This window comes from Telmatherina bonti (genome assembly GCF_933228915.1).
Source record: "Telmatherina bonti genome assembly, chromosome: 23".
Classification (NCBI taxonomy): Eukaryota; Metazoa; Chordata; class Actinopteri; order Atheriniformes; family Telmatherinidae; genus Telmatherina; species Telmatherina bonti.
The window spans coordinates 24,371,101-24,397,211 of record NC_136632.1 but is presented as its reverse complement, the minus strand read 5'-3'; the positions used below and the strand labels follow the sequence as shown (position 1 = coordinate 24,397,211).

General features: G+C 39.2%; 1 protein-coding gene across 1 annotated transcript in view; it reads right to left on the bottom strand.

Moving 5' to 3' along the window:
• LOC306773529 (plexin-B2-like) overlaps nucleotides 1–26,111 on the bottom strand; it is a 270,463-nt gene that overhangs the window by 23,317 nt on the left and 221,035 nt on the right. Inside the window, exons 19-32 of the mRNA XM_079263372.1 lie at nucleotides 25,412–25,499; nucleotides 25,159–25,322; nucleotides 15,879–16,027; nucleotides 15,420–15,555; nucleotides 10,761–10,897; nucleotides 10,146–10,328; nucleotides 8,268–8,379; nucleotides 6,843–7,049; nucleotides 6,669–6,752; nucleotides 5,898–5,993; nucleotides 5,157–5,293; nucleotides 4,952–5,052; nucleotides 2,721–2,947; nucleotides 275–456 (exon numbers count right to left, since the gene is read on the bottom strand). Of these exons, the coding sequence (XP_079119498.1) occupies nucleotides 275–456; nucleotides 2,721–2,947; nucleotides 4,952–5,052; nucleotides 5,157–5,293; nucleotides 5,898–5,993; nucleotides 6,669–6,752; nucleotides 6,843–7,049; nucleotides 8,268–8,379; nucleotides 10,146–10,328; nucleotides 10,761–10,897; nucleotides 15,420–15,555; nucleotides 15,879–16,027; nucleotides 25,159–25,322; nucleotides 25,412–25,499 (2,003 nt within the window). The remainder of the gene's footprint in view (nucleotides 1–274; nucleotides 457–2,720; nucleotides 2,948–4,951; nucleotides 5,053–5,156; nucleotides 5,294–5,897; nucleotides 5,994–6,668; nucleotides 6,753–6,842; nucleotides 7,050–8,267; nucleotides 8,380–10,145; nucleotides 10,329–10,760; nucleotides 10,898–15,419; nucleotides 15,556–15,878; nucleotides 16,028–25,158; nucleotides 25,323–25,411; nucleotides 25,500–26,111) is intronic.

Here is a 26,111-nt window from a genome sequence, read left to right as displayed (position 1 = left end):
CATGGATTCTGGCTGGGTCGGGCGAGATGTTTACAGTGAGGCTCACATATGAGCCTTAGAAGACAAGCTGAGGGAGTGTTAACCCATGTGCAGCCTGCTGCAGCTCACTGCTATAACAGCCCTGACGTTCTCCGTGGATCAATCAGGATTCTATTACATAACTATATATATTTATAAACAGTATAAATAAAGGGAAAGAAAATACCTACACAGAATAAACTAAAACGTTACTGAATGCTGTAAAATGAGATTTTTCCGGAAGTTTGAGTTTCACCTTCTGAGCATCAGTTTGGGGTTTTTGTTTTTCACGTGTTCGTCCATCAGCTCCAGCAACAGCGTCCTCATGATGTCGGTGTAGTACTCCAGTTTGCCATGCAGCGCCACCGTCAGGAGGGAAGCGAAATAACCTCGAGACCTGGCGTTGAAGTCCGAACGGCTCTCCAACGTGCGGATGAACTAGACAACAAAAAAAGACTTTATGGGAGTGCACTTGATGGTATTTGGAGTTTTCTGAGCTTTCTACAGTGTTACAGTGTTGAATCCTCATCAGACATGTGAACGGCACTGTTTTTTTATCACCTAAACGCATGTTTGAGTTTGAGTTCCAGCATGATCTCCGTTCGGTTTCATTTCATTCATTCATTCATTTTCCCAACCGCTTATTCCAATTCAGGGTCGCGGCCGTTCGGTTTCCATGGCGATGAAAAACGTGTCGTTTTAGAGAGTTTTTTCTACTTGGAAATCCTTGTGACGTCCCGGGGGATAAGGTTCGGTGATTGGTTACCTTCTACTGGTTAACAAGGGCATGTACAAATACATCAGGCGGGTGGAAAACGTGGGATAAAGTTATTTCCAACGATGGCTGGTGAGTTTACCAAAGAGAGACATCCTGCTGCATTCGTTGCTGTGGGTTGCTGTTTTCCACTTCGTTTTCAGGCTCTGATTCAGGTTCCAACATGTAGGGCTGTATGCTATGTGTTGACATTATAGTTTGTTTTTTTAAATTCATATGAGCCTAATCCTTCTGTTTATGAGATGTTACAATGATGGCGAAAGCAGGTGCGGTGTGCGCTCCCGATGTAGTGCAGTGGCGGGAGGCGGGGCTTAATGCGGAAGAGTCTCAATCCACTCGTTTTGCCCACAGGCTGATCTGACAGCCTACGGAGAGGGTCGGTCTGAAGTAAACAAAGCAGTTTGTGACAATAACTGGATCAATTCCAGCCATTCTGGGCTCAGAAATAAAAATAAATTAGCCTGAAATGCACAGAATAGTTCCACTTTAACATATAAAAAAAACCAAAAAAGACAAAAAACTTATATTTTAGTTTTCTATTAAAGATTTTTTTAATCTGCTAAAAAAGTTGTAATTAACACATTTGTTTTTAAAAATGGACTTTACTGAAAATGCTTCATTAAAACTCACTGATGCATGTTTTAGTTTTGGTCTAAAGTGTTTTTCATGACTTCATTTCAAGTCTTTTCTTTTTTTAAAAAAATTCATAATTATTGCTCTTTTTTATTTCTGAATAAAATGTCTAAATTATAATTCAGGCTGTAGACTTAGAACCAAACCAGCAACCAGTCGAATCAAACCAGCAACCCGGTCCAGACCCAAATTATCTGCTCTTGTAGTATTTTGATGTCTTGGGAACAACTACAGACTTTGAGAGCTGCAGTCCTACAAGTTTTAGAAGTTTCCCTGTTTTAACAGCTGATCAAAATTAACACCCATGTCATCGAGCAGAAACGGCTTAATCTGTCTCTGATTGTCCTGTCTGTCCTTAAAACCCACGTCTTTGCACCGGCATTTGGTCAAACCTGAGTTTTTTCTTTTTCTTTGTGTATTTCAATTTTTTTTTAACTTTATTTTAAATTTTTGTTTTGTGTCAAGATTTTATTTTATTTTTTTAATGTGCAGTGTTTAATTTTAAATTGTGGAGTGTTGTTTGTTGTTTTATTGTTCAGCACTTTTGGCAGCTGCTGTAGAAATGTCCTATATAAATAAACTAGAACTTGAAACTGATAAGGTGTCCCATTTTATTTGAAGGAGGTGTGTTAGAGCAGGGAAACATCTAAAACCTGCAGGTCGCAGCTCGGGAGGACCGGGGTTGCATACCCCCGGTCTAAAGGAAGATGGGGCATTTGGATTTATGGGCCAACATATAAACAAGCTGATAAATAGAAGGGAAATGGGGGCAAAAAGAAAAGAAATATTCTCAGACAGAAGCTGTTCATTTCCAAAATAAATAAATTTAGAAAAGAATAACATAAATGTAAAAGTGTTTTTTTTTTTATTTTGGAAATTCAGAGATTCTTTGAGACATTTAAAAATTTATGACAATAAAAACTTTTCCCACTAAGACAATATTTTTGCCTTTTTCACATACAGGCTACTTTAAAAATGAAATACTTTATAGCTGGAGCAGGGGATTAAATTAATTCTTTTAAGGAAGATATTTCATTTGTTTTTGGGACACGATTAGAAGCATATTACTGCAATGCTGACATCTTCTGCTCTGTTCTTTCCGTTTCCAGATTTAATTAGCCTACATTTGACTGTAATAATTACAATATGAATCTTTTGGCTTGATTAAAGTGCCAGGAAAATACATGACATGATAAATCATCTTCTGGGAAAATCCATTAAGCAGTGAAAATATCTGGTAAGAAAGAGGAAAAACAAAAGAGATCCATAAATCCCCAGAAAGCTTCCAACTCACATTGATAAGGAACGTTTTACTGTTGAGCAGGTTGGAGAACTGGTTCAGTGCCTGGACCACGGTGAACCTGCGGGGTTCTGGGATTTGTATTCTTCCTGTGATCATGGGGTCGTTGGCGCCATCTTTAGAGGGCAGGAAGAAGTTTCGGTCTGTGTAGGTTTTGTAGTCCAGAAAGGGAATTCGGCCTTCACTCAGATCGGTGATGTCCCCCATTTCCATCATCAAATCTGACAGAGAGATGGGGAGAAAATGATCACTGATGAAGAAAAAATGTTAATTTTGTCCGTGGTTTATTTACTTTCCTCCACATCAGCACATCACAACAGCCTGACCTCGTCAAGTGAGCATTAGCAATCATGCTAGGCCTTTCCAGCTTTTAAATTGTTTAGCGTAGCATTAGCAACAATCCTAGACTTCTACAGAGCTTAGCATAGCATTAACAAACATCCTAGGCTTCTACAGAGTTTAGCATCACATTAGCAACAATGCTAGGCTTCTACAGCTTCTACAGAGTTTAGCATCACATTAGCAACAATGCTAGGCTTCTACAGAGTTTAGCATCACATTAGCAACAATGCTAGGCTTCTACAGCTTCTACAGAGTTTAGCATCACATTAGCAACAATGCTAGGCTTCTACAGCTTCTAGAGTTTAGCATCACATTAGCAACAATGCTAGGCTTCTACAACTTTTACAGAGTTAGCATAGCATTGCAACAATGCTAGGCTTCTTCAGCTTATACAGAGTTTAGCATAGCATTTGCAACATGACTAATTTTATGTAAAAATTCCTTTAATTTTCTCTAAAATGTAAAAAAAAAAAAAAAAAAATCATGAAAAAAATCTGTTTATTCAACTAATTATTTAACAATTTTACAGCATACTTCATTTAAAATAATCAAACTAAATAAAAACAAAGTAGAATAGATTCAACATCTAATATTGAGCTAAATTTGTAAGCTAGTTTGCTCACTTGTAAATTAAGCAAGCTGGTTGCCAGTGGTGGAGAAAGTACTCCCATTATACTATTTATAAAAACATTTTATTTAAATGACAAAAAAATCATCATACATTAAAACATAATAAATAAATATTAATGACTGCAGGGTGTTCGCCTGTCGTTCAGTATATCAATACATTCTTTTCAACTTATCAAAAATTAATTTAAATAATTGAATATTTGAAAAAAGAAACCCCTCACATTTACAATGGACTGAATTTTTCCATGAATTGTGTCTCAGCTGAGTGACAAATGTTTTACAAGAGCAATCTTGTAAAAATCCTTTAAAATATTTTTGTTGCTTTGACTTGACTAAACTTCACCTGAAACTGAACATAAAAGTTAAATCAGTTTATAAATATAATCTAAATTCAGCTGGCCTCTGATTTCTTATGGATGGGCATCACTTTTATGTCCATGATGACTTTGTTCCGACATTATCCCCTTTTCTCTTTTTACCTGACTGGATAAAGGTATGAAGATAAACTTCTTACAGCGTAGGGTACGTGTGCACGTCAGTCTCTTGTGACCATAAATCAGTCATACAATAGAAAACTTCTACATTCACACTGCCATCAGACATCATTAAACAAATAACTCAATTTACAAGTTTTGCAACAAATTTCCATAAATTTCCTGAACCTGTGGTCCTTGAGTTTATAATTTAATTTGTTTCTAAATACAGAAGAAGGTTTTAAAGGAATATCACAGGAACTAAGGTCAGCAAACACCACCATGTTGAACGATGTTGCTCTCAGATCCCCGTTGCAACGGATCAGCGAGCTCGCGGAGAACACCTGAAGGAAGGTTTCAGACGCTCGAGTCAAACAGCTGCCTTTTCTGCTGAATGATGTTGGCTGAGGTTCACAGTGAGGAGAGAAGCTGTCAGAACGATAACATGATTTCATCTGTGATCAGAGAAGACGCTCGCTGTGTGGAAACCTTCGCATGGACCCCAGCGAGGTTTCATTAAATATACAGTTTTTTTCTGGTTAAAGTACACGTTTATGTTTATTTTACTCATATTATTTATTTCTTTTACATGTACTATTACTACAGAAGGCATTTAAAGTTTAGACATCTATGTTTGACACCTGAGGAACGATGCGTCTCTAAATTTCTTTTGTGTAACACAACGTCAAAAGAGGTTTCTTATCTTTTTTAGCTTATCTTTCTTCTCTTTCAGCCAGTATTCAGCGGTTTCGGTCCCAGCTTCCAGGTGAGCACTCGTACCTGTGAACTCTTTCTTGCAGCGATCTCGAATGCTTTCCTCCAGATTCGCCAGCTGATTTTTAACCTTCTCATATTCCCGCTCTGCCTGCTGACTCTTCCTCCTGTGCATAAACACACACAGAGAAGATGAGGCCTCAAACATTATAAATAAATAAAATTTGCACACAGAATATCAGATTTGGCCTTTTGAAATGCTTCAGCCCACCTGTAGCAGTAGACAGATACAGCGATGAAGAGCACCATTGGCACGAGAACCACAGGGATGATGACGGCGAGAGGAATGTCGTCTTTCCTGGCGTAGTAGACCGAACCCACCTTCCACTCTCCGTGACCAAACTTCACCTGAAAATAAAACGTTTTAAATTACTTTTACAGATTGAACTCTCCTGTGTCATAGGAAATAAACAATAATTAAAAGGTGCATCTGTTGAATCATTTGTTACTTCAACTTACATGCGGTTTGCCGTCAACAGCATCATTAGCTATGCTGAATGTTTGCACGCTCCATTACTCGTTACGAGTGATTTTCTCTTTACGTTTGTTTTCACAGCATATTTCCTGGGGATATTCCTAATATATATTTTTTAAAACACCAGATCACATTAATAAAGGCAGCTCTACTCTAGATTAATATTTTCTCTGGTATTATATTTTAAACCTGAGGTTTTTGTCATATAACACTTGGGTTTTCATTTTCATATGTATATTCAAATGAAGGAATAAAAGACGCTTTTCACGTTGTTGGTTTCACGTGTATATTTCTACATGTTGCAGATCGCCTGCATCTTACTGGTCAGGTGATCGGGCTGAAATGATTTAAACAAGTGCTTAACTCTGTGCTATATGTGTGAGGAAGACCCTTTTTTTGCAACTTTTCTGAGGATGTGCGTCATTTTGAACTTTTTTCTCCTTTAGTTGAAGAGATGAGAATAATTTGTATGTTTACCACAAGATCCAGCAGGTCGTTGGTTGTGTCTCTGCGCTGGCGTTTGGATTTGGCTTGGGGCTTTGAAGAAGGAGCGTCTAGGATCAGCTTATCATCCTGAAGACAAAGAGGAGATGAACCACATCAGCTACAATTGATGGTAAAAGGTTTACAGTAATATTAAGAAAGTCTGTGTCACTTAACTGGCATTTAATGTCCAATAAAGACAACATGGTACTTTCTCATTACTTTGGAAATAGAATATATGAAAAAGTGCACGAGGCAAAACCAAAAAACACTGATGAAACTTCGGCCTGCAAAGTTTCCCTTCGCTGAACGCAGCCGCTGCTTTGCTCAGAGAGAGAAAGCATGACGGTAATATATTTATAGACGTGCTTGAACATTTCATATCAGAGCTGAAGGTGTGGAAGATTCCTGCTTTTGTCAGATAGCATCTTGGCGGCCGCCGTCACTGAGAGTCCCCGCCTGCACACATTCCCTTTCATCTGAAAGCTGATTGATTTTCAGAGCATAGATCAAGCTTTAAATGTGGTCGAGTGCTGCGTTTCTGGCTGTCTGGGTTTCTGTGGGATGACAGCATCACCTGCCAGACACATTTTAAAAAGCGAAACCAACCGAACAGACATTGTTGCTGTTTTAGAAGTCAATGATGTGACAGTCTCACATCCTATCCTTTGATAAAACGTCAGTATCGGCGCCGCGTTTACAACGTAAATCCATCGTGAGGTCATTATAAACCTCTCCTAGTTCTTCTCCCGGCGCTGTACTTACCTGCAGTATGCTAACGTGACAGGAGGCATCTCCAACAAACGCCTGGGCCTCATTTGCTGTCATCGCCTTGGAGAATCCTCGACCCTGATAAAAGCGCGACAAAGACAGAAAACTTAACAGATGGGAGAGAAAACTGAGATTTCTCTTGGTCAAATGAAAACCATCAACCCTCACATTGACGATGATGATTCTGGTCTCTGTGATGATGTTCTTGTCCAGCTTGTTGAAGGTGGGGTTGGGGTGATACACAAAGTTTTTCAGCTCCTCAATCACGTTGTCCAGATGGAGGGTCGTTCGGAGAGACAGGAGGTCAGGAAACTGTACTGTCGGCGAGTCAAACTGCAGGACAGTATCGTTCTTACTGATGGCCGTCTGGACAAACTGATGGAGACGAAAAAGAGTCAGTTAAACTGGGAAAGGCAAGTTTATTAGCTCAAAATGCTGCAGTAACCTTCACTCCATACAGCTACCATCGGGAAAATGAAATAAAATGAATATGATTAAATAAAAATAAAATAAATCATAAAAGAAATAATAATGAAATAAATAAAACAGAAAATTAATCATGTCTGAAAAATAAATGATAAAAAATATAATTATAAAATCATAAGAGTACAAATAAATAAAAATAGAAAATAAATCATGTCTGAAAAATAAATGATAAAAATATAAATATAAAATCATAAAAATACATATAAATAAAATGAGAAAAAATTAGGAAAATAAAATAAAATCTGCATAGGGCCTGTATATAATTTCTACCCATAAACCTGACTTGTCACTGCAGGTATGACTTGTTATTTTCTCCTCTTGTCTCTCAGTGAAGCTCCCCACTGAGTCGTACCTTCTTGCTGAACCAGACAGTCAGTTTTGATGGAGTGACAACAGAACAACTTCACCTCCTCTTCCCCACTGAGCACTTTATGACAGACTGTCACTTGACGCTGCTCAGCGGTGAAAGGAAAGTGTCACCCACTTCCCTCCGACTGAAGCTTTTGGTTCAAAGAGCAGAAATTGGCAGCAGGATCTCTACTCTTAAGATACAGCTAAAAATTCCACATTTTTTATCCCGTTCCTCAACCAACAACCAACGTTTCCGTAGAAATTCATTGAATTACTCTAAAATCCTGATTTCTACACAAATAGGCAGTGAAAATGAAACAGGAAAATTCCCAAAGACAAAGATGTGTCTCAAAAGTAGATCAAAGTTGATACTTACAAAAAAACCTTCTACTCAAGTTTGATAAATTTTGTTATTGGAGCTGCTGCCCAACCGCATTCTGAAGCTGTGAAACAGCATGATGCACAACCTTTTTATCAAATGCTGCACGACTCTGCAGCAGAGTTTAGCTTCGCATGTTAGATATGAACACACTGGCTGTATTGAACGCACAGTCACCGATTCAGCAAAGAAATGCAAGAAGATTAAAAGAGAGAAAGAGACAAAACAAGAGTTGTTGTAAGATTGTCTTCTGGTGGCTGGAGAGAGTCACAGTACAGGCGGGATTCAAGGTGGATGCAGAATTAGCCGTCGATAAGGGTGCAAAATGTCAGGCGGAGCCTCTGCAGAGGAACATTTTTATCTCCACACACGCTTACCTGGTCAGATGAGTTGTTCTGCGAGAACTCGTCAGAGGACGGCTGCACCTTCATCATGGCTGACTGGATCAGATCAAAGCCACTTCCTGCCACCACAATCCTTCGACCGCCACTGTGGGAGTAGATGAAACACATTCACTCACACAGTTTCCTTAGTTTTTTTCTTTTTCATATTTTAAGTTTAGATTTTGGAGAAAATTCTGTTTTCCCCTAATGCAGGTGAAACTCGAGCTGACTTCCAGGATATTAAACATGTTTATATTGTAGGATTTATTTGCTTTTACAGTCAGTTTGTACAGATTATGCGCTGTTGATGTGAAAAAGTTCACATTTTCTTTTCTGACTTTGCTTCTCCAACATCCTGCTGATGAGAAAATGTTCTCATTCGAATGTAAATGACAGTATTAAGGTTTCTGTCAGATTTTTATACAAAGAAAAGATTATTTACTGCAGCTGATCTGACCTGAACAATCAAAATTAATGCAATCCATTGAAGAAAGAAAAAATGAAATGAAATAAATAGTCTGCTTAATCAGCTATATTTATCTTTAATAACTCACTTTTCACAAACACAATGTTTATTTACAAGAAGTCAGTTTAAAGTAAATTGAAGGGGACATCACCTGTTTGAGGAAGCTCAAGTCAACTAAAACAGATATTAATTAATTAAGTAAGGATTAAACAACGAGGAGCCGTGCATTATGTAAGGGATAATGCCCAACGAGGTGTCCATTATCAGAAATTAATGGACGACGCAGACAGTTGCCTCCACGAAGTCCATTATTCTTGATAATGGACACCTCGGAGGGCATTATCCCGCTTACACCATGGTCACTCACAAAGGAAATAATATAAGATCAACTACTAATGTTGTTTTTGCTGTTAAAATAATGTTTTTCACAAGAAAGGGCAGAGCGGACTATTTAATGTCTTTTGTTATGGCGTTTCCAAGGTAATCGGCTTTAAGAGCACCTGCAGCGCGTTCGGCAGCAGATACTGTTGATACGCCTCATCGTGCACACTGCAGCCAGGGGTAATTGTGGGGAGCTCAATGTGTATGAAAGTGTGTGTGTGTGTGTGTGTGCGCGCGCGCATGGCGCGCCGTCAGGTGATCGAGTCTGAAAGATAAAAGAGTGTTGAACGGAAGTGCCGCCCCCCTCCTTTTAATGGATTCTAGTGAAAACATGATTATTTTCTGCCTGAAATGCATATTTCTTCACAATATGAAGGAAATTGGGGAGGATGTTTATCATGATTATGTGATGTCAGACGTTGTCAGTCCAGATATTTTTTCTGCCCGTTTGTCGCTAACATTTCTGTTGCCACGGTTACCAACTGCCTTTTGAGCCAACGCACTGATTTAGAAATGTTGGGCTATTTGACAGAACTTTTTTTAATTGGTGTCCAATATCACTTTTTAACAGACACCCTGCAACCAATCAGAATCGAGTATTCACCCAGACCATGGTATAAACGGTTATAATCCATGACATGGAGTCTAGAATACCACGACACGTGGCGTCTAATGCACGGATCCGAGTTGTTTAATCCGCTTATACCATGGTCTCACACAGTAAACATTTTATTAAAAAAATGTTATTTCTTATTTACAAATATAGTAAATATGCTAAAGTATAGGATGTACTTAGGATGTACTTGTATGCCAAACAACTGCTGTGAAGCTACAGCGTGTTTCGCTCATTCACCTGTTTAAAAACTTCTGATCTGAATCAGTCGATCAACGCGTTGCTACGGTTACAGAGGGATATTACAGCGATTTAACTCAGAACTATGTGTGCTATATATACGCTATAAAGCTTTTTATATGAACGTGATGGTTTGTTAGAATCCAAACCCTACTTGTAAACACACACTCACCAGATGAAGCTGGCTTTGGGGTTGAAGTCAGTGATTTTTGGATTTTCACTGTACTGGAACGCTGCATCCACGTCTTTGGAGGTGTTATTTCCGTACCACACCGTCACTTTTAACTGGTCTGACGGCACCTTCGGGAGGCGATATTTGCCAGTCTTGCAGGTGATACTTTCACCAAATGAGAGGCTGAAGAAGAACAAGATAGACAAAATAAAGTAACTGGTTAATCTTCTTGTTTCTGACTTGTTTTGATGGGACTGTGACATTCATTATGCACATTATGTCACAATGCACTTCACATTTCTCCTCATCCCAGCGCATCATTTTACAGCAGCATTGTGCTTTACAGGACAGGCTAGCATTACAAGCGAGCAGCTGGTAATCAACACATTGGATATTTTCAATGCACACAATAGCTGACTCAGCAAAAAATTCCAAGAGGCCATTATCAAAGGAAGCAAGGATAGTAAAAGAAAGGGACAGAAAAAGAGATCACATGAGTCAACATCAGAATGACTCTTACTGTCTACAGAGAACTTGAAGAGAAAAGACGCAGGACGCCTCAAGTTTCGTACTGCTGCTTTAAATTCTCCTTAGAAAACCAATATAACCGCTTACACTTCACAGGGAATATTTCCCACAGTGACGCTGATGTCGTCTTTTGTCGCCGTGTCCAGATGGTTTCCTTTGATCGTGATCACAGTTCCCCCGGCTGCAGGGCCCTTTGATGGTGTGACAGATGTAGGTTCGGGGTCCTGGACCGAAAACAAGAAACGACTCATTTAGTCATTCTGATGCTTACTGAGGAGTTCACTATGAGGGAAACAGACAAATTTTAAAGCATAAAATTTGTTTCAAGTGTATGGCTTTATGAACATCGCTGTAGAAGACAATAGAAGCTGAAATGCACCAGCTGGTTGGTTCCTGTTTAGACTGGGAAATTTGGATCAGTCTGGTTTACTTCAGTATCAACCTGAGTGATGAAGAATGGCTCAGAGGAAGTGTGGCGTGTCCTTAAATATTTGGCTTGTTGGCATGTCATATTTGTTCCTGCTGTTTTGGCTTTGGGAGCTGAAAACAAAAATAAACATCCCCAAAGAGACAGGAACTTGTGACAACTCCTGGCTGTCTGCTCATTATCTAGTAGCAGAAAAAGATCAAAATCTTAAAAAAATGGCTGAAATTCCCGAAAGTAAAGTCATTTATAACGCAGTAACCAGTTAGCGGAGATGCTACCGCACTCAGACGGAAAGCAAAAAACTGTCCTTATTAGAGATGTTCGATATTATTTGCTGATATTTGGATTTAAATGTAATATCAGAAATGATTGGTGTCAGTTCTGACTTTTATAACCTCTTGACACCTCATATGAGGACGTCACACATTTGGTCGTCTGCACGATTATAGTAAATTCTGTGTAACTGGAACCCGGCGAACACTTGGACTACCTTCTGCTGGTATTCGAACAGTCGTTGCTTTTCTATTTAAAATTGCATTTATATCTACATCATATATAAGAAAATGTGTATAAACCTAACAAAATGTATAATTGTAAATGATAAAAATTGTATTAATTTGTTCCTCCAAACCGAAAAAAACCAAGAAGTCATCTTTAATGTAAGTGAAACCGAAGCTCAGGTTTGCTGATGCAACAAGCACAAATAAAACAAACGCTTCAGCGACGCCTCCTCTCACTCAAAATGTCAAAATATAATAGATGCGAAGTTCAGTTTTTGAGATACTTTTGCTTCTTTAGTACAACCTGTAATAAATCCCATGGCTTTCACATTTCTGAACCAAATTGAACGTTAATATAGATGTCAGTCGCCACACAGTTAACATCAGACCACGTCATCACTGACAGCATAAAGAGCTCGGAAGTTAATGTTTTTGGTTTGGAATTATTTTTTAGCATCTTCAGACATAAAATTTGCTGTTTGTGACGACTGTCAAGCTGAAGTTATGCGAGAAAAAACCAAGACATCCAAAAGATTTAGTTTACTTTCGACCCTGCTGTTGGAATATACATGTATGAGAGGTGGGCCTCCATTACAGAAATAATCTATTAGGATTTGTAATTAATATGTAAACTGATAAATCACATTCATATCTCATAAAAATATTTGCCCCCAAAGCAACCTTTTTTTTTTTTTTAATGTAAATGGATTTTAGTGAAACTGAACTGAGTAACAGAAACAGATATTAATATCGTAAACTCAGCCTCTAATGTCAGGAAAAACTAAAAAAAATAAACAGAAAATGTTCCTGGTCAAAACCGACCAGATCTGAAGTTAAAGAGTAATTTTAAGTAATTTAACAGCTCCAGTCTCCAACATGTTTTCATTCAGACTGGAAACCAGCATGGGATCCGTCAGTGTCTTCAGCCTGGTCCTGCAGCAGAGGTGATGATCTCCTGCTCTGACTGCAGCCTGAAGCTGGATGCTGCATCAGGACCAAGCGCTGTGCATGGAGAGGAGTTTACACAGCAGCTGCTTCTGTTCACAGCTCAGAGTTAACTATACGTGCTTTCACGTCTGTCTTCAAAAGGGTCAAATATGGCGTGATAAAGTCACCAGACTTGTTGCTGGTCGCTTTTTCTTTAGAAAGAGGCGCAAAAGGTGCCTGAACATCGTTAAATACAGCTCCAGCGTTGCTGCAGTATTAGCAGAGACTGGCCGGGTGCATCAGTGTAATTATTTAACCCTGATTTAATGTATCTATAAATGTAGATTTACAGTCTGTAAATATGTGAAACACCTCTGATATTCTTCTGTTCGTACCAAGTATGGCATGTACCTCATACTGGAGGTGTGTAATATCTGTTTTGCTTTCTAGGTATTTTTCGGTGCATTTCATTCTGATCTTTTAATTACTGTTTAGTTTAGTTTAGTTAATTTAGGATCCCCTTTAGCTGTAGCAAGCTGCAGCTATTCTTCCTGGGGTCCAGGCACAATTATAACATCAAAAAACAAAAACTTGTAAAAGTTACACAGCACATCAGTACTTCTGTTAAACCATAGAATACAAGTTATTTACATTTTTAAATCCATCTATTTACGCCCATTTTTACATTTTTTTACTAAATGCATGCGTGTCATGTCCATTCATGTTATATCCAGTACTTGAATAATAATACATCGTATTCTATCATATATACAGTTTACTGTAATACACACCCTATTCATGCACAAAATATGCTTACTCATAATTGAAATCAACCTGTAAATTTAGGTTTATTCTGTTACACATATATTTGTATTTATTATACTTTTATCACCAAACCCTTATAATTATGATTTATATAGATACCTGTACTTTTAACAAATAGTCTTAATATTTTAAAGTTTTATAGATTAGTGGTTAATTTAATGTTCTTTGGTAGTGAATTCCATATTTTCAACTCTTACTGCTGCAATGACTCATCAATGAAATTTTGTTACAACTTTACAATAAAGTCTGCTGATCTTGATAATGAATTAATATATAAAATCATTTCATTAAGTATAAAAATGCAGTTAAATGACAAAAACAGCTAAATATCACTGGAGGTAAACCCTTTCATCAGTAACTTTTGTTTAAGTCACCCTACAGCTACAAAAAAAATGTTAAATTCTCCTTTTAATACCATGAAAATGAGTGAATTCTGATTGTTGTTTGGACAGTAAGTTGAATGGAGAACACTGCACCTCTGAGCTGCAGTGTTTACAGTCAGACACAAACTGCTGCTGGCATAAATGAGTTATTTTGGTCCTAGCAGTTTGCTGTAATTAGCTTTTTGTTACCTCAGTGAAAACAAGCATCATCAACAACACCATTAAAATCCTCTGACTGAGCCTAGTTTGAGAAACAAAACAGCTCAGCAGGTGAAGCTTCCTCTGATCAGATTTATTTCTCTGTTTGCGGCGCGGAGAGAAAAAGCCGCTGGAGTTTGAAGGGAGCTCTGCACAGCGTCGCATTCGTGTGCGAGGGATATTTTTACACATGGCTGCTTCTTTAGGAGCCGATTTCTCCGAGCTGCAGAGGGAAGCCTTCACTTTGTCACAAACCTTTTAATGTTTCTGGGATTTGATCTGTGGGGTCTCAAGCAGCTGTGACATGCAATCTTCTGTATTGCCTCAGAAACGTTGATGGGGTGCGCGCATGGAGTCGGCAGCTTTCATGATGCCAGATTTAACCATTTTTAAAAACTCCTGACAGCTGAATGAAAATGATCAGAATTAGAGTCGGTGTTCGTGATGGAAAAAGGGAAAGAAGGTTTATCTACTGTCTGAATGAAGCATTGGAGCGTTATGAAATAAGTCTGGTAAAATCTAGTAAAGAAAAAAAAAAAAAAAAAAAAAAAAAGCAACATGCTCCACCCCAAACGGCTAAATCTGTACTATAGTCACTGTTCTTGGTGCTTCATGGATGAGCTGATTAATACACAGATTCACAAATAGATTTAAGCTTTAAGGCCCTGTACAGTTACAACTGTCCACGTCACCTACACCATGCAGCTGAGACAAACTCCTCAACGATGGACTTCAGACTACTGCAGTCAAACTCTGTACTCAGGCCATTCAATAACAAAGCCAAACTATCTGGAGTCCATTCTGCAAATACAAAGGTTATTCTCAGGTGAAAAGCTTTAAAGAGGACTCTCAACCATCAGCCTGAGAATGGACCATGCAATACGCAGAAAAAACCCAAAAAGCTTCATCTCAGACTCATCAAGCCTCATTTAGCATTAAAATGCAAAAGTTTGTAAAAGTCCAATTAGACAAAGTTTAAAAAGAACACAACAGCATGGCTTAGAAGTGTAAAACCAAAGGATTTCAAGGGAAATGTTTTATGGAAAGACCAGACCAATATAGAGATGTTTGATCAGAATGAACAAAAACCGGATAACAGAATCACCTCATACTAACTTTAAAGCACGGCGGTGGAGGGATGATGATCTGGGCCTGTTTTGTAGCAAGAGGACGTAGACAACTTACAGTCAGCTATCCACTGTTCAGAATTGAGAACGACCAGATTATACATGTCAAACTCAGGCCCGTAGGCCAATTTTGGCCCGCTGTGAATTTGAGTTTGACACCCCTGGACTAGATACATTTTTCTAATGCAAACTGCAAACTAGTTTATTCCCCACAGGTATCTGAATAACAACACTGGCATGAAAACCTTCTTGTCACACAGAAATCTATAAACCCGTACCTCATCATCATTTGATGCTCATTATCCATGTTATTGTTTGAGGGACAGTGTTGAGAAACACACACTCTTAAGCAAACTCACCCGATATGTAAAGAGGACCTGAGATTTGCCTTTTCTTCCTCCCTCTACTTCTATCTCCACTGCTCCTTTGTTTGCTGGCTCCAAAGGAAGGTCGTATGGAGGGGTCTGCTTCACTGGGCCGATCCTACAGACCACACTGTGGAAAGAAAGAAACTCCATAATGCATCACCAAAGACCTTCATTATAAACTAGAAAAATGGTAAATGCCACTGATGTGCAAGTACAGATTCATTCTAATGAGTGTGTTTGATGTAACCTCATGAATTGGCCCAGTGATTATTAATTATATAAGAGGCAATCTGATGTTAATACAATTATGCAAGTACTTTAGTTTTAAGGCTAACTCCTACTTAAAAGATCAAAGCTCCATTATGAAACTTTTGAGTAATCTGCAAAAAAAATATAACCAGATAAAAAGCATCTGACAGGTGATGTCAGAGGCCGTCGGCATGTACAAACCTGGTTGAGACGGAGTATCTGTCCTCCAGGTGTTTACAGTCCACACCAGCCACTGTGATCTTTTTGATGTCCTCCTTCTTAATTCCCATGTTGGAGCCTTTGATGGTCACCGAGATCTGACCGTTCAGAGGGCCGTAGCGAGGGATAATCTGTAGGATGAAGAGAAAAAGCCCCAAAACGTTTAATTAATAAAAGGCATAATACTGAAACTGACTAAATTACCGCCTGTAGTCGGAAATAAAAGCAATTTCCACTTTTAAAGGTACAGTTTGGAAGAATTACTGACGGTCTCCGGTGCAAAAAGACTGCACTGCAGGTACCATCTTCTTCTGTGGTGCTTTTAAAGATACACTGTGTAACTAATTAGGCTTTTTATGAGCAAAAATCAAGTATGGCTTTCATAAATACAAAATTTACCAAAGTGTAATTGCAATCACATCCAAATGAAAGCGTTGCTTAGATTTAATAACTTATCATACATAGGTAGTGGTGCAACCAACATAAGGCTGCCATGTTGCATCGCCATCATTAAACAGGGTAGCCAACAGAGGACAGCTTAATCAATGAGCTAGGAGGAAATCTAGTTCATTGGTTGGTCAGGAGGGACTGTAGCTCATTCAGATCCAGTATAGAAGCACAACATGAATTGGTTTTACGCCAGGACAGACAGCGACATACCCAGCAAGTTGTGCTACATCACTTTCTCTCTTGGTACACTGGATGGTCAGTTTGCTTTCACACTGCAAGTGAACTGCACCAGGGTTCACTTACGAGTGAACCAAGAATCCCAGTTTTCAAGTGCTCTGAAACTCACTTCTTTGGTCCACACCAGAGCTCAAACATGCATTAAACACTGCTCCAAACAAGCTGTACTATCTATACAAGCAAACCAAGGTTCGCTTAAAATGAACCAAAAAGAGGACAGAGTGACCGCCCCCTTAAAGCGCCGAAGGTTCTCCCTTCATACAGAGAAGTTTGTCCATTTCAAGATAAAAAATAGCGACACAAATAATGCGGCTGACATATGTGAGGACCCTCGACAGGTAGATATGAACAGCTCAGTCTATAAATAAAAAAACACAAGAGTTATTATAGTAAAATGATTACATACAGCGAGAAACACAGCTTTTAATGACAAAAAATCTTCTGTCTTTGACTTTCATTTTGTTACCTGTTGCACCTTTCAGCTACAGATGACAACACTGATGAAGAAAAACTGAATTTTTCATGCCTGGATTGTATGATGTGAATTTAATAAGATTACAGTAGAATTTTAATGGGTGAATATTTGATGAGGAAAAGAGTCTCAAAAGTTTCAATTGAAAATATGTGGAGGGTAATTCTGTCCAGTGCAAAAACTATGCTTCATAAACATAAACAAACATTTCTCTTTAGACTGACAAAAGCTAACTGAAGCAATTAAAAGGTTATTTATTGCAGTTTTATTGCCATTTTTTTTTTTTTTTTTTTAAAATTTAAATGACTGCAACCAAACAGCAAAAAGGAATAAGTTAGCTGTGAGGCTTGTCTGCTTGAGGTAGAGTTGTTTTTGTGAAAGATAAGGTATTTACTAGTTTATATGTAGTATTCACTGTTCAAAGTGGAGCAGTGTTAACTAAATGCAGCTAAAAGATTTCCAATAATTGAGTTCACAATGTGGCTGATAAGTTGCTTGCTAGTTCATTTATCCGACTTCTGGTCCTCCTGAAATCCTCCACCAAAGTCATATTTGCCAACACAAATTGTTTAGGGGAATAAAATGAAGGTGGATTTTCTATTGTTGATTATTGTTTTAAATATATCCACACAGGTGGAAAGGAGATGTAATGCTCTTCTCGTGCACAGACAACTGGATGTTACATGCTGTGTTTTACTGACATACCAGTTACATGACATATCAATGACTCAGGAATGGCATCAATAAATGACTTCTCCTGCTAGTTCATCTGCCAGTTTCAACAGCACAAGCCATTCATTAGTTTCTTTCAGGTTTTTTGTTGACCTGGTTTCAGTGGACATGAACTGACGGCACAAAGAAGAGTTTTTCTGTGATATAATGTCATGAGTTTCACAGCTGCTGGATAATTTTTCAGTCATAATCCTTTTGGTCTCATGACATGGCTGTCACATCTTCTGCAGAAGCCTAAAAAGAACACAATCATGTCAACTAGCGAGGATCAGAAATGAGAAATAATTCTCAAATGGCTTCAATCTGCAAACACCAGAAAGCAAAAAAGCTTTAACACAGAAGGTAAACTGACTTAATACTGAGCAATAGCATTGTGTTTGAGATGGACAATAGGATTTAGCTGCATGGTTTGACCAGATCTGATTAAAATGGATCAAATACGCAAAACACTAACAACGGCTGGTTTTCTTCCTGTGTGTCTAATTTAGCTTGTGAGCTCTGGGTTTTCCTGATGGCTTCGTCCTCCCGCAGGGGGAACATGACTCCAGTATGTATAGGTGTGTGGATGTGTGTACATATAAGTGGGTGTGTATGTGTGCTTATATACACGCAAATGTATATAGGTTGTTCTCTTTTTTTAATCTTTTTTTTTCTTTTTTCCTTTCTCTCTCTTTTTCTCTCTACAAGGTGTTTTCTGTTTTCTCTTCTTTTCGATTATCTTTCTGTCCCTCTTCTGTCCTCTCCAGTCCGGTCCAGCAGTACAAACTTTGTAATACAAACAATTATGCAAAATAAATAGAAAAATAAAATTAAAATCCAGAATTTCAAGGGGAGCATTATATCTATGATGCTTCCCTTGGCAAAGTAAATTTGCCCAGCAGAATAGAGCATCCAGAAAATCCATTTTGCCTGCTTAAATGCTGGACAAGACAAAAAAAAACAAACAGTTCTTAAATTTAAGTTCTTAAACAGCGCCCCCTGTTGTGTGGAGGTTGTTTATTTAACATCAGGTTTACCTAATTTACAATCTCACAAGTAAAGAAATACTTGAAGTTCAGGAGTAATAAAATCTAAATAAATAAATTCTAAAATGATTTCCAGTAGACAGACTCGCTTCTCTTGCTTTTTCCTTCTTTTCGTACATTTTTTGAGTTTTTAAACAGTTCTAGTGTTTTCTATTTTTTTTTTATTTTCAACAGTCTGATCTAAACATGAACATGAACCATTGAAACCATCAAAGAGGGATCTCTGTCTGTATTTTGGTTTTATAGATGTAAAATGAACATGAAATTGACTTAGACATATTTAAAACTTAAAAATCTACTTTAAAATGAGGGTGTGAAGGCTTACATTTTCATGGTCGTAGATGTATTTCCCCTTCACTGATCTGTGGCTTATTTATCCATTTAAAAGTCTCTGAAGGCGCTATTTAAAAGGTATTTTCCACACAGTAACACTTTTCAGTATTAGTTTAATGTATTTTTGTAACTAAGTGACTGTTGCATGAAGTAAGTAGTAAAGTTTCTCTAAATGAACTTAACTCTGCTGCTTAGGATCAATTCTACACGTCGTGCCTCAGGACCTTTTCTTTTCTCTCCTGTTTTGTATTCACAACGTGAGTCCTCTGGCTGCACAACTTCAATATATTTCCCATTTTCTCTTGAACATCGGTCATTTGTTCCAGGTCCTGTCTTGATTTCCTCTGGGCTGCAGCTGATTAAGTCAGAAGTTGTTCGTTATTTCCACAGAAACATCACAGATTGCTGTGGAAAGTTTTTAACGAACCAGAGAACAAGAGGAAGTAAATACACAGGTACATCTAAATTTTTTTTATTTTTTTTTAGATGTACCTGTGTAGGATATATATAGCGTTTCACTCGTCACATTGCCCTTTAATTAAAGATATTTTGGCCCAAATCCAAACAGATATGTACAATATTTTTGACAAATGCTGCTTTATGTAGAATTTGCATCAATGCTTGTCTTGTTTTGTTAATTTTTTTTATGTCACTGAAGCCTTTGTAAGCCTTTTCATGTCCAGTCAAATTTTTAACTTAATTTTCCTGCAGAATCTACCAAAATCTGCAGTCTGATGCAGACTAGCTGTACCAATTGAGGGCATTTTATTTTATTTTATTTTATTTTTGTATTGAAGAAAAGCTAAATATGACTATATATTCTGAAAACAAATGACATTTACATCATTAATGGAATTTAATCTAACAGGTTTTAAATGAACCTGCAGGCTACTCAGTGACTGTGTCACATGCAGAACATACAGAGTGGAACGTGTTCAGAGAAGAGTGATCATGCCAATGTGGCCCCGCCCACATGCAGGCAAGAGGAAGGCCCGGAGAACCCCGAGGTTCAAGCAGCTGGCGGCTGTCCCCAAGAACAGATGTCAATCGCCCCGCTCTGGAGCCAGCCATGCATCCACCCAGGAGGTGTCAGAGGGGGGGCCGCAGCAGAGCAGGGGGAACAGGCTCCAGCAGCCCCGGACCGGCAAAGTCCGGGCACCCAGGGCAGACAGAGTGCGAGCCCCAGGACCCCAGGAGCCCGAAGGCAACCCCCCTACCCCCGCAGGCAGAAGGTAAAGCCCACGCCAATGGAGAGCCAGGACACCCAGACCGCCACCGAATGGCAGCCAGGCCGCGCTCCCCGGGCACCAAGGCCCTTTCACCCCTCCCACACACTCACATACACTCTCTCACACACACACACACACACACACACACACACACACACACACACACACACACACACACACACACACACACACACACACACACACACACACACACACACACACACACACACACACACAAATTTAAGAACTTTCAAGCATGTCTGCACTTTGAAACAGTAATTCATGCCTTCGTAACCACCCGGTTGAATTACTGCAATGCACTGGGGCGAGTCAGTCGTCTTTATCTTGACTGCAGCTGGTACAAAACGCAGCTGCACAACTTTTAACTGGCACTTCACCCCAGTTTTATCATCTCTTCACCGGCTGCCCTCGTACTTTAGGATCCATTTTAAGTTCTTTTTATTTGTTTATAAATGTTAGAATAACTCTGCCCAACTGTACCTCTCTCAGCTCCTCTGTCCCGACTCAACCGTCTCAGTCTCTCAGGTTGGCTGACTAACTTCTCCTGACTGGATCTGAGACTAAACAGAAGCTCAGAGGCGATCGGGTCTTTGCAGCGGCAGCACCTAGACCACAGGTGTCAAACTCCAGTCCTCAAGGGCCGGCTTCCTGCAGGTTTTTGTTGTCTCCATCCTCCAACACACCTGACCAACACTCATAACTAGTTTGACGAGAAGCTGCTGGAGCCATTTGATTTGAATCAGCTGTGTTGGTAAAGAGAAACAACAAAAACCTGCAGGATACCGGCCCTCGAGGACTGGAGTTTGACACCCCTGACCTTGACTATGGAATGAGACAGGCGTCCTCTGTATCTGCTTTTAAATCTCTGCTGAAGACCCATCCGTTTACGCTGGCCTAGGGATGCACCGATACCAGTACCGGTATCGGCATCGACTCAATACCATGCGTGTGTACTCGTACTTTTATTAATAAAAGTGAACGGATACCACAATCGATACCACACTGGTCAAGCCAGTGCAGATGTGTTTGATGACATGCTTCGGACATGTTTTAAAAGAAATAAATGCCTTGAATGTTAAAATGTGACATTTTTTGTTCCACTAAAATCCAGATCTTTGATTCAAAACCACACATTTATAGTTGTATTTAGGTAAAATGTGTCAAATCAGAATAAAACTGGTTGAAATAGTTTGATCTGTTTGTATTAGTGAGGTAACTTCAGAAAGGATGGGTCATTTATTACAACCTAATGAAATCTTACACAGTTAAAACAGCAATAATAACCATAGTTACAATAATGTTCACATAAACAGATTTGGTATTGGCAGATATCGGTATCGGCTGATATTCAAATTTCAGATATTGGTATCGGAACTCCCAAAAAGTGTATTGGTGCATCCCTTCTCTGCCTCTTTGTATTAAATGGCAAAGTTGACATTTTTTATCTGATTTTATTTGAATTTATTTTAGTTGAATGTAATTATTTTGCTCTTAGTTGTAGTATTTTACATTTTAATCGTTCTCTTTTCTGTGTTTTTATTCCGCTTTTACTTTTAACTCTGCACATTGTGTCACTTTGGTCAACTTTGTTTTTTTGAAGTGTGTTATGAATAAAGTTGCAATGCAGTTGCATAGAAACTTTCCTTCCAGTTTTGGGATTGACCTGGCAGGAATTGCAGATGCAGGAATTTTAACGGATCCTTCACAATAATGGTGGAAATGAGCTGCTTGGCAGTGGTCTGTGCTCTCCGACTGCTTTTATACTTTATTTACGAGACTAAAATAGTTGTTCTAATAAAATTAAAGCTGCAGCTAATTCAGATTCATCCTCTGGAAAAGGCCTGGTGATGTAAAGCACTACTAATTTCCACATTAATTATCAGAGAAATGTTTGGACTTTAACCTCAGGAGATGATGATTAATAGTCACACCCCTAAAAAGCTGAACTCACTCCTGCTATGAGAGCAAAACCAACTATTGACTATAATTTAATGTTGCTTGTTCTGCCTGTTGGATTCTTGTCATTTTGCACTTATGATTCACACTCCTGCAGGTTTCAGATGGTTCTCGTCCTCAGTCATCCGTGTCATTGCCTTCTATGTTTGTCATTTCCCTGTAACTGCATCACACTGGGAGCGTGGAGGCTCTTCATCCGCTGAACCATTAAAAGCCACTGGATGCAGTTCTGGTTGGTGCTTTAGATATGTTTAAGATGAAGTGTTGTGATTGATGTTCAGAGGATGCTGAGCTGAGAAAACACTGTCTGAAATGACAAAACCAGATGACAGCCTGAATGTTTTGCTCCACTTTCAGCCATAATCAGAGTTTTAAACTGCAGAAAATGACTTCTGAGATCTTCTATGAAACACAGCTTGTCCCAGAAGAGCCTCAGGAGGTTAGCATGACTGTCCTATTTGTGTCAAAGCACAAAGAAGATGCTGCATTTGTAACAGGAACAGACCCTGTTGCCATGGAGAAGGACCGTGGATTAAATGCTTTTGTTCCAGCGACCAGGACATCATGAAGTCTTCAGACAACAAACTTTTCACTCCATTTTAAAAGAAAACGGCTGAAAAGTTCTGCAGGTGCATCAGGCTCAATGTGGGAACAAATGGGCTTTTAACACCTGATGCTAACATGCATCCTGTCTGAGCCAATCACAGGTGGACAGCTTGAAATCCAGTGATTTTTACCAGAGTAACCTGGTAGCAACCTTCTGCGACCAGATCCGACTTTCCAACATTAAAACCACTGATGGTTGTTGGAAAAACCTGCATCCCAGCGTTCACATGGATGCAAACTGGCACCACATACTTCAACATGTCTGCAAGCATTAAGTGAACTTTAGTCACATTGCACCTTTCTAAGGTAAAAAGCACAAAGTCCTTCGCGATAGATTAAAGAAATAAAAAGGAAAAACAAATATAACAAATGGATATAACTAAATCCTTGCCTGGATCCTATTTAAAACCAGAGGAACTACATTCCACAGCTGAGATCTGACTGCCTCAAGTAAACAATCATCCAAAATTTTTACATCAGGACAAAGACACCCAAAAAATCTCTACCTAGATGGTCGAATAGCATTTTTCTATTACATGGAACAAACAGTACAATTTTTTTTTGTCTTGTCCAGCATTTAAGCAAGCAGAATGATGGTCTGGATGCTGTGTTATGCTGAGCAAATGTACTTTTCTAGACTTTTATTTTATTTCTTTATTTATTTTGTGTAAATTTTTGAGTTTCTACTGCTGGATCAGACCAAAGAGGATCGGAGCAACAGAAAGACAAAGGGAAAGAAAACACCTCGTAGAGATAGAGAAAAAGAGCAAGATAGAAAGAGAAAGAAGGAAAAGAACCAGACATTTGCATAAACGTACGCATATACACCCTTACGCATTTGCCTATATAGACACATCTACCTACATATTCACACACATGGACACAAACAGGCCAATCTTAGATTCTTTTCCCCCTGCAGAGGACTAGACTATCAAGTGTCAAGAGCACCATAAACTATCAGGTTAGATATTAATGGGAGACAAAGAAAACAAGCTGCTGTTAGTGAGTAATCCTGCACACAATTCAGTGACTGTGTCACATGCAGAACATACAGAGTGGAACGTGTTCAGAGAAGAGTGATCATGTCAATGTGGCCCCGCCCACACAAAGGCAAGGAGCGGCCCAGGAGGACCCTACAATTTCACACCTAACTGGCAGACTTATTTCAAAGATTATGTAAAAGGAAAATGAAAATAAAGAAGGAAAATAAAGAAGAAATAAAGAAAAAGGAAATATAATAAAAATTTAAGATATATAAAGCAAATAAATGAATAAGAGGCCTTCAGCTAAGCAGCTGTATGAAGACAAAATTTAACCTTGGATCAACCTTCAAATCTTCACTCATGACTCATAAACATGTTCATGTGGTGAGGAACTGCAGGTGGACCATGTTGTCCTGCTCCATCTATTCCCCAAACAGCTTCCAGAAGCGCTGCACACACTGAACAACCCAAAGACCGGAGCAGCTGAACCAGAGAAACATCCGAGGACCAGACATAAACACTGCATCTGATCCAGGTTCATCAATGTAAAAACTGGGATTTAAACTGTAAACTTACTTTCCAGCGACTTCATAGAACAGTTTCTGGAACATCTCACCAGTCCAGGCTGAACTGTAGGAACTGATCATGTAAAAGTTAAGATCCAGAATGGAAACAAACTTTACAGACGGTAAATCAGCAGTCTTGCATGCTCCTCTGCGAGCCTAAAGATGATTAAATAGCTTTTCTGTGCAGCAGCCGCCTGCAGCACTGCAGTGGACCCTGACAAGCATCTCTTAAAGAGCTTAGACAACAATACAGAGTCCGAGGTCTTCATGCTCTCCAAACTCTCCCAGAAACTAATCTGAGGAGATCTTGCTCCCAAACCCGCGGGGTCCAGAGGATCTATTGGTAAGTCCTGTACCAGACACTCCAGGAATACCTGAGGACGTTCTTGGTCCCCGTCCTGACTGATCTGAGCCATTTCAGAGGGAACAGAAAGACCGGAAGCTGCTGGTTATGATGTTTGAGCAGACTGGTTGGTTATGAGTAACCATCAGGTTCATCACCATGACATTTTCACTTTTCGCTTCGGCTTCTTTTTCATTTCTTTGTTTTTATAAAGATTACTATCAGGAACATTTCATGCTTTGTAACATCCAGCTGCTTCTAAAACACATGAAACCTCTTTCAGGAGAGTGGTAGGGATTTCAGACTCACGTCAGAGATGATGGGGTTGGGGCACTGTGCTGGCTCCGGCTGCCGGCAGAGCTCGCTGTAAACACACGTCTTTGTGGCTTCGCACCAAACACATCGGTAGTTAGCATCGGCGTGTTTGCACAAGCTGCAGTCCTCTCTTCCCACTGAGCAGTTGTACAGCACCACTGTCAGAGATGGTGGGAAAAGAAGAGATGTTGGAGCGAATCATCGTCATGGAGACTGAAACATGGCGTTGTGTGAGGGACACACCAACCTGTCAGAGTGCTGTCAATCTTCCTCTCAGTGCCTCTCTCTTTGATATGGAAGGAAATGTTCACCTCCTTCTGCTTGTCGTAGGCAAACTGCAAACACACAGGGACATAGATTCAATTCAGCTATATTTGTACAGCGCCACTTGACAACGACGTCATCTCAGGACACACTGCTGCCGATTGCCTGGACTGGTTGGGACATTATGGATGAAGTCCATAATGGGACTCATTTCTTGATGAATCTTCAGATGTGAATAAAACGTTCCTGAATGCATCAGGAAAGCTAATTTAGCTAATTTAGTCATTAGCCTCATACTGGAAGAAGCTAAGTCTCTGAATCATCAAAGAAATGTTGGGTTTTAATGCAAATGACTCGCGCATGCTCGTAACTCCCCAAAAACGGTCGCAAAGCCTGGAAGTCCACTGAAATCTCCAAACTAGGAAAATTAAAACACTGTCAGAAGTTGTTGCTTGTTTGATCGTTCCAGTTGAAGACTAGAAAAGTCCCGTAAACAGCAGGATTTAATCTGTTTCTGGTGAGGCAACGTAAGCGAGCAGCCTGGATTCGTGCAGCTGGTCCTGGCACCAATCATGCAAAATCATGTTAATCAATAGGAAAATTTAAACAAATGATAAAAGATGAGATAATTAAAAGTTATGAGGCAAATAAGGTTTTTTTTTTTTTTAAAGTAATGTAATGTT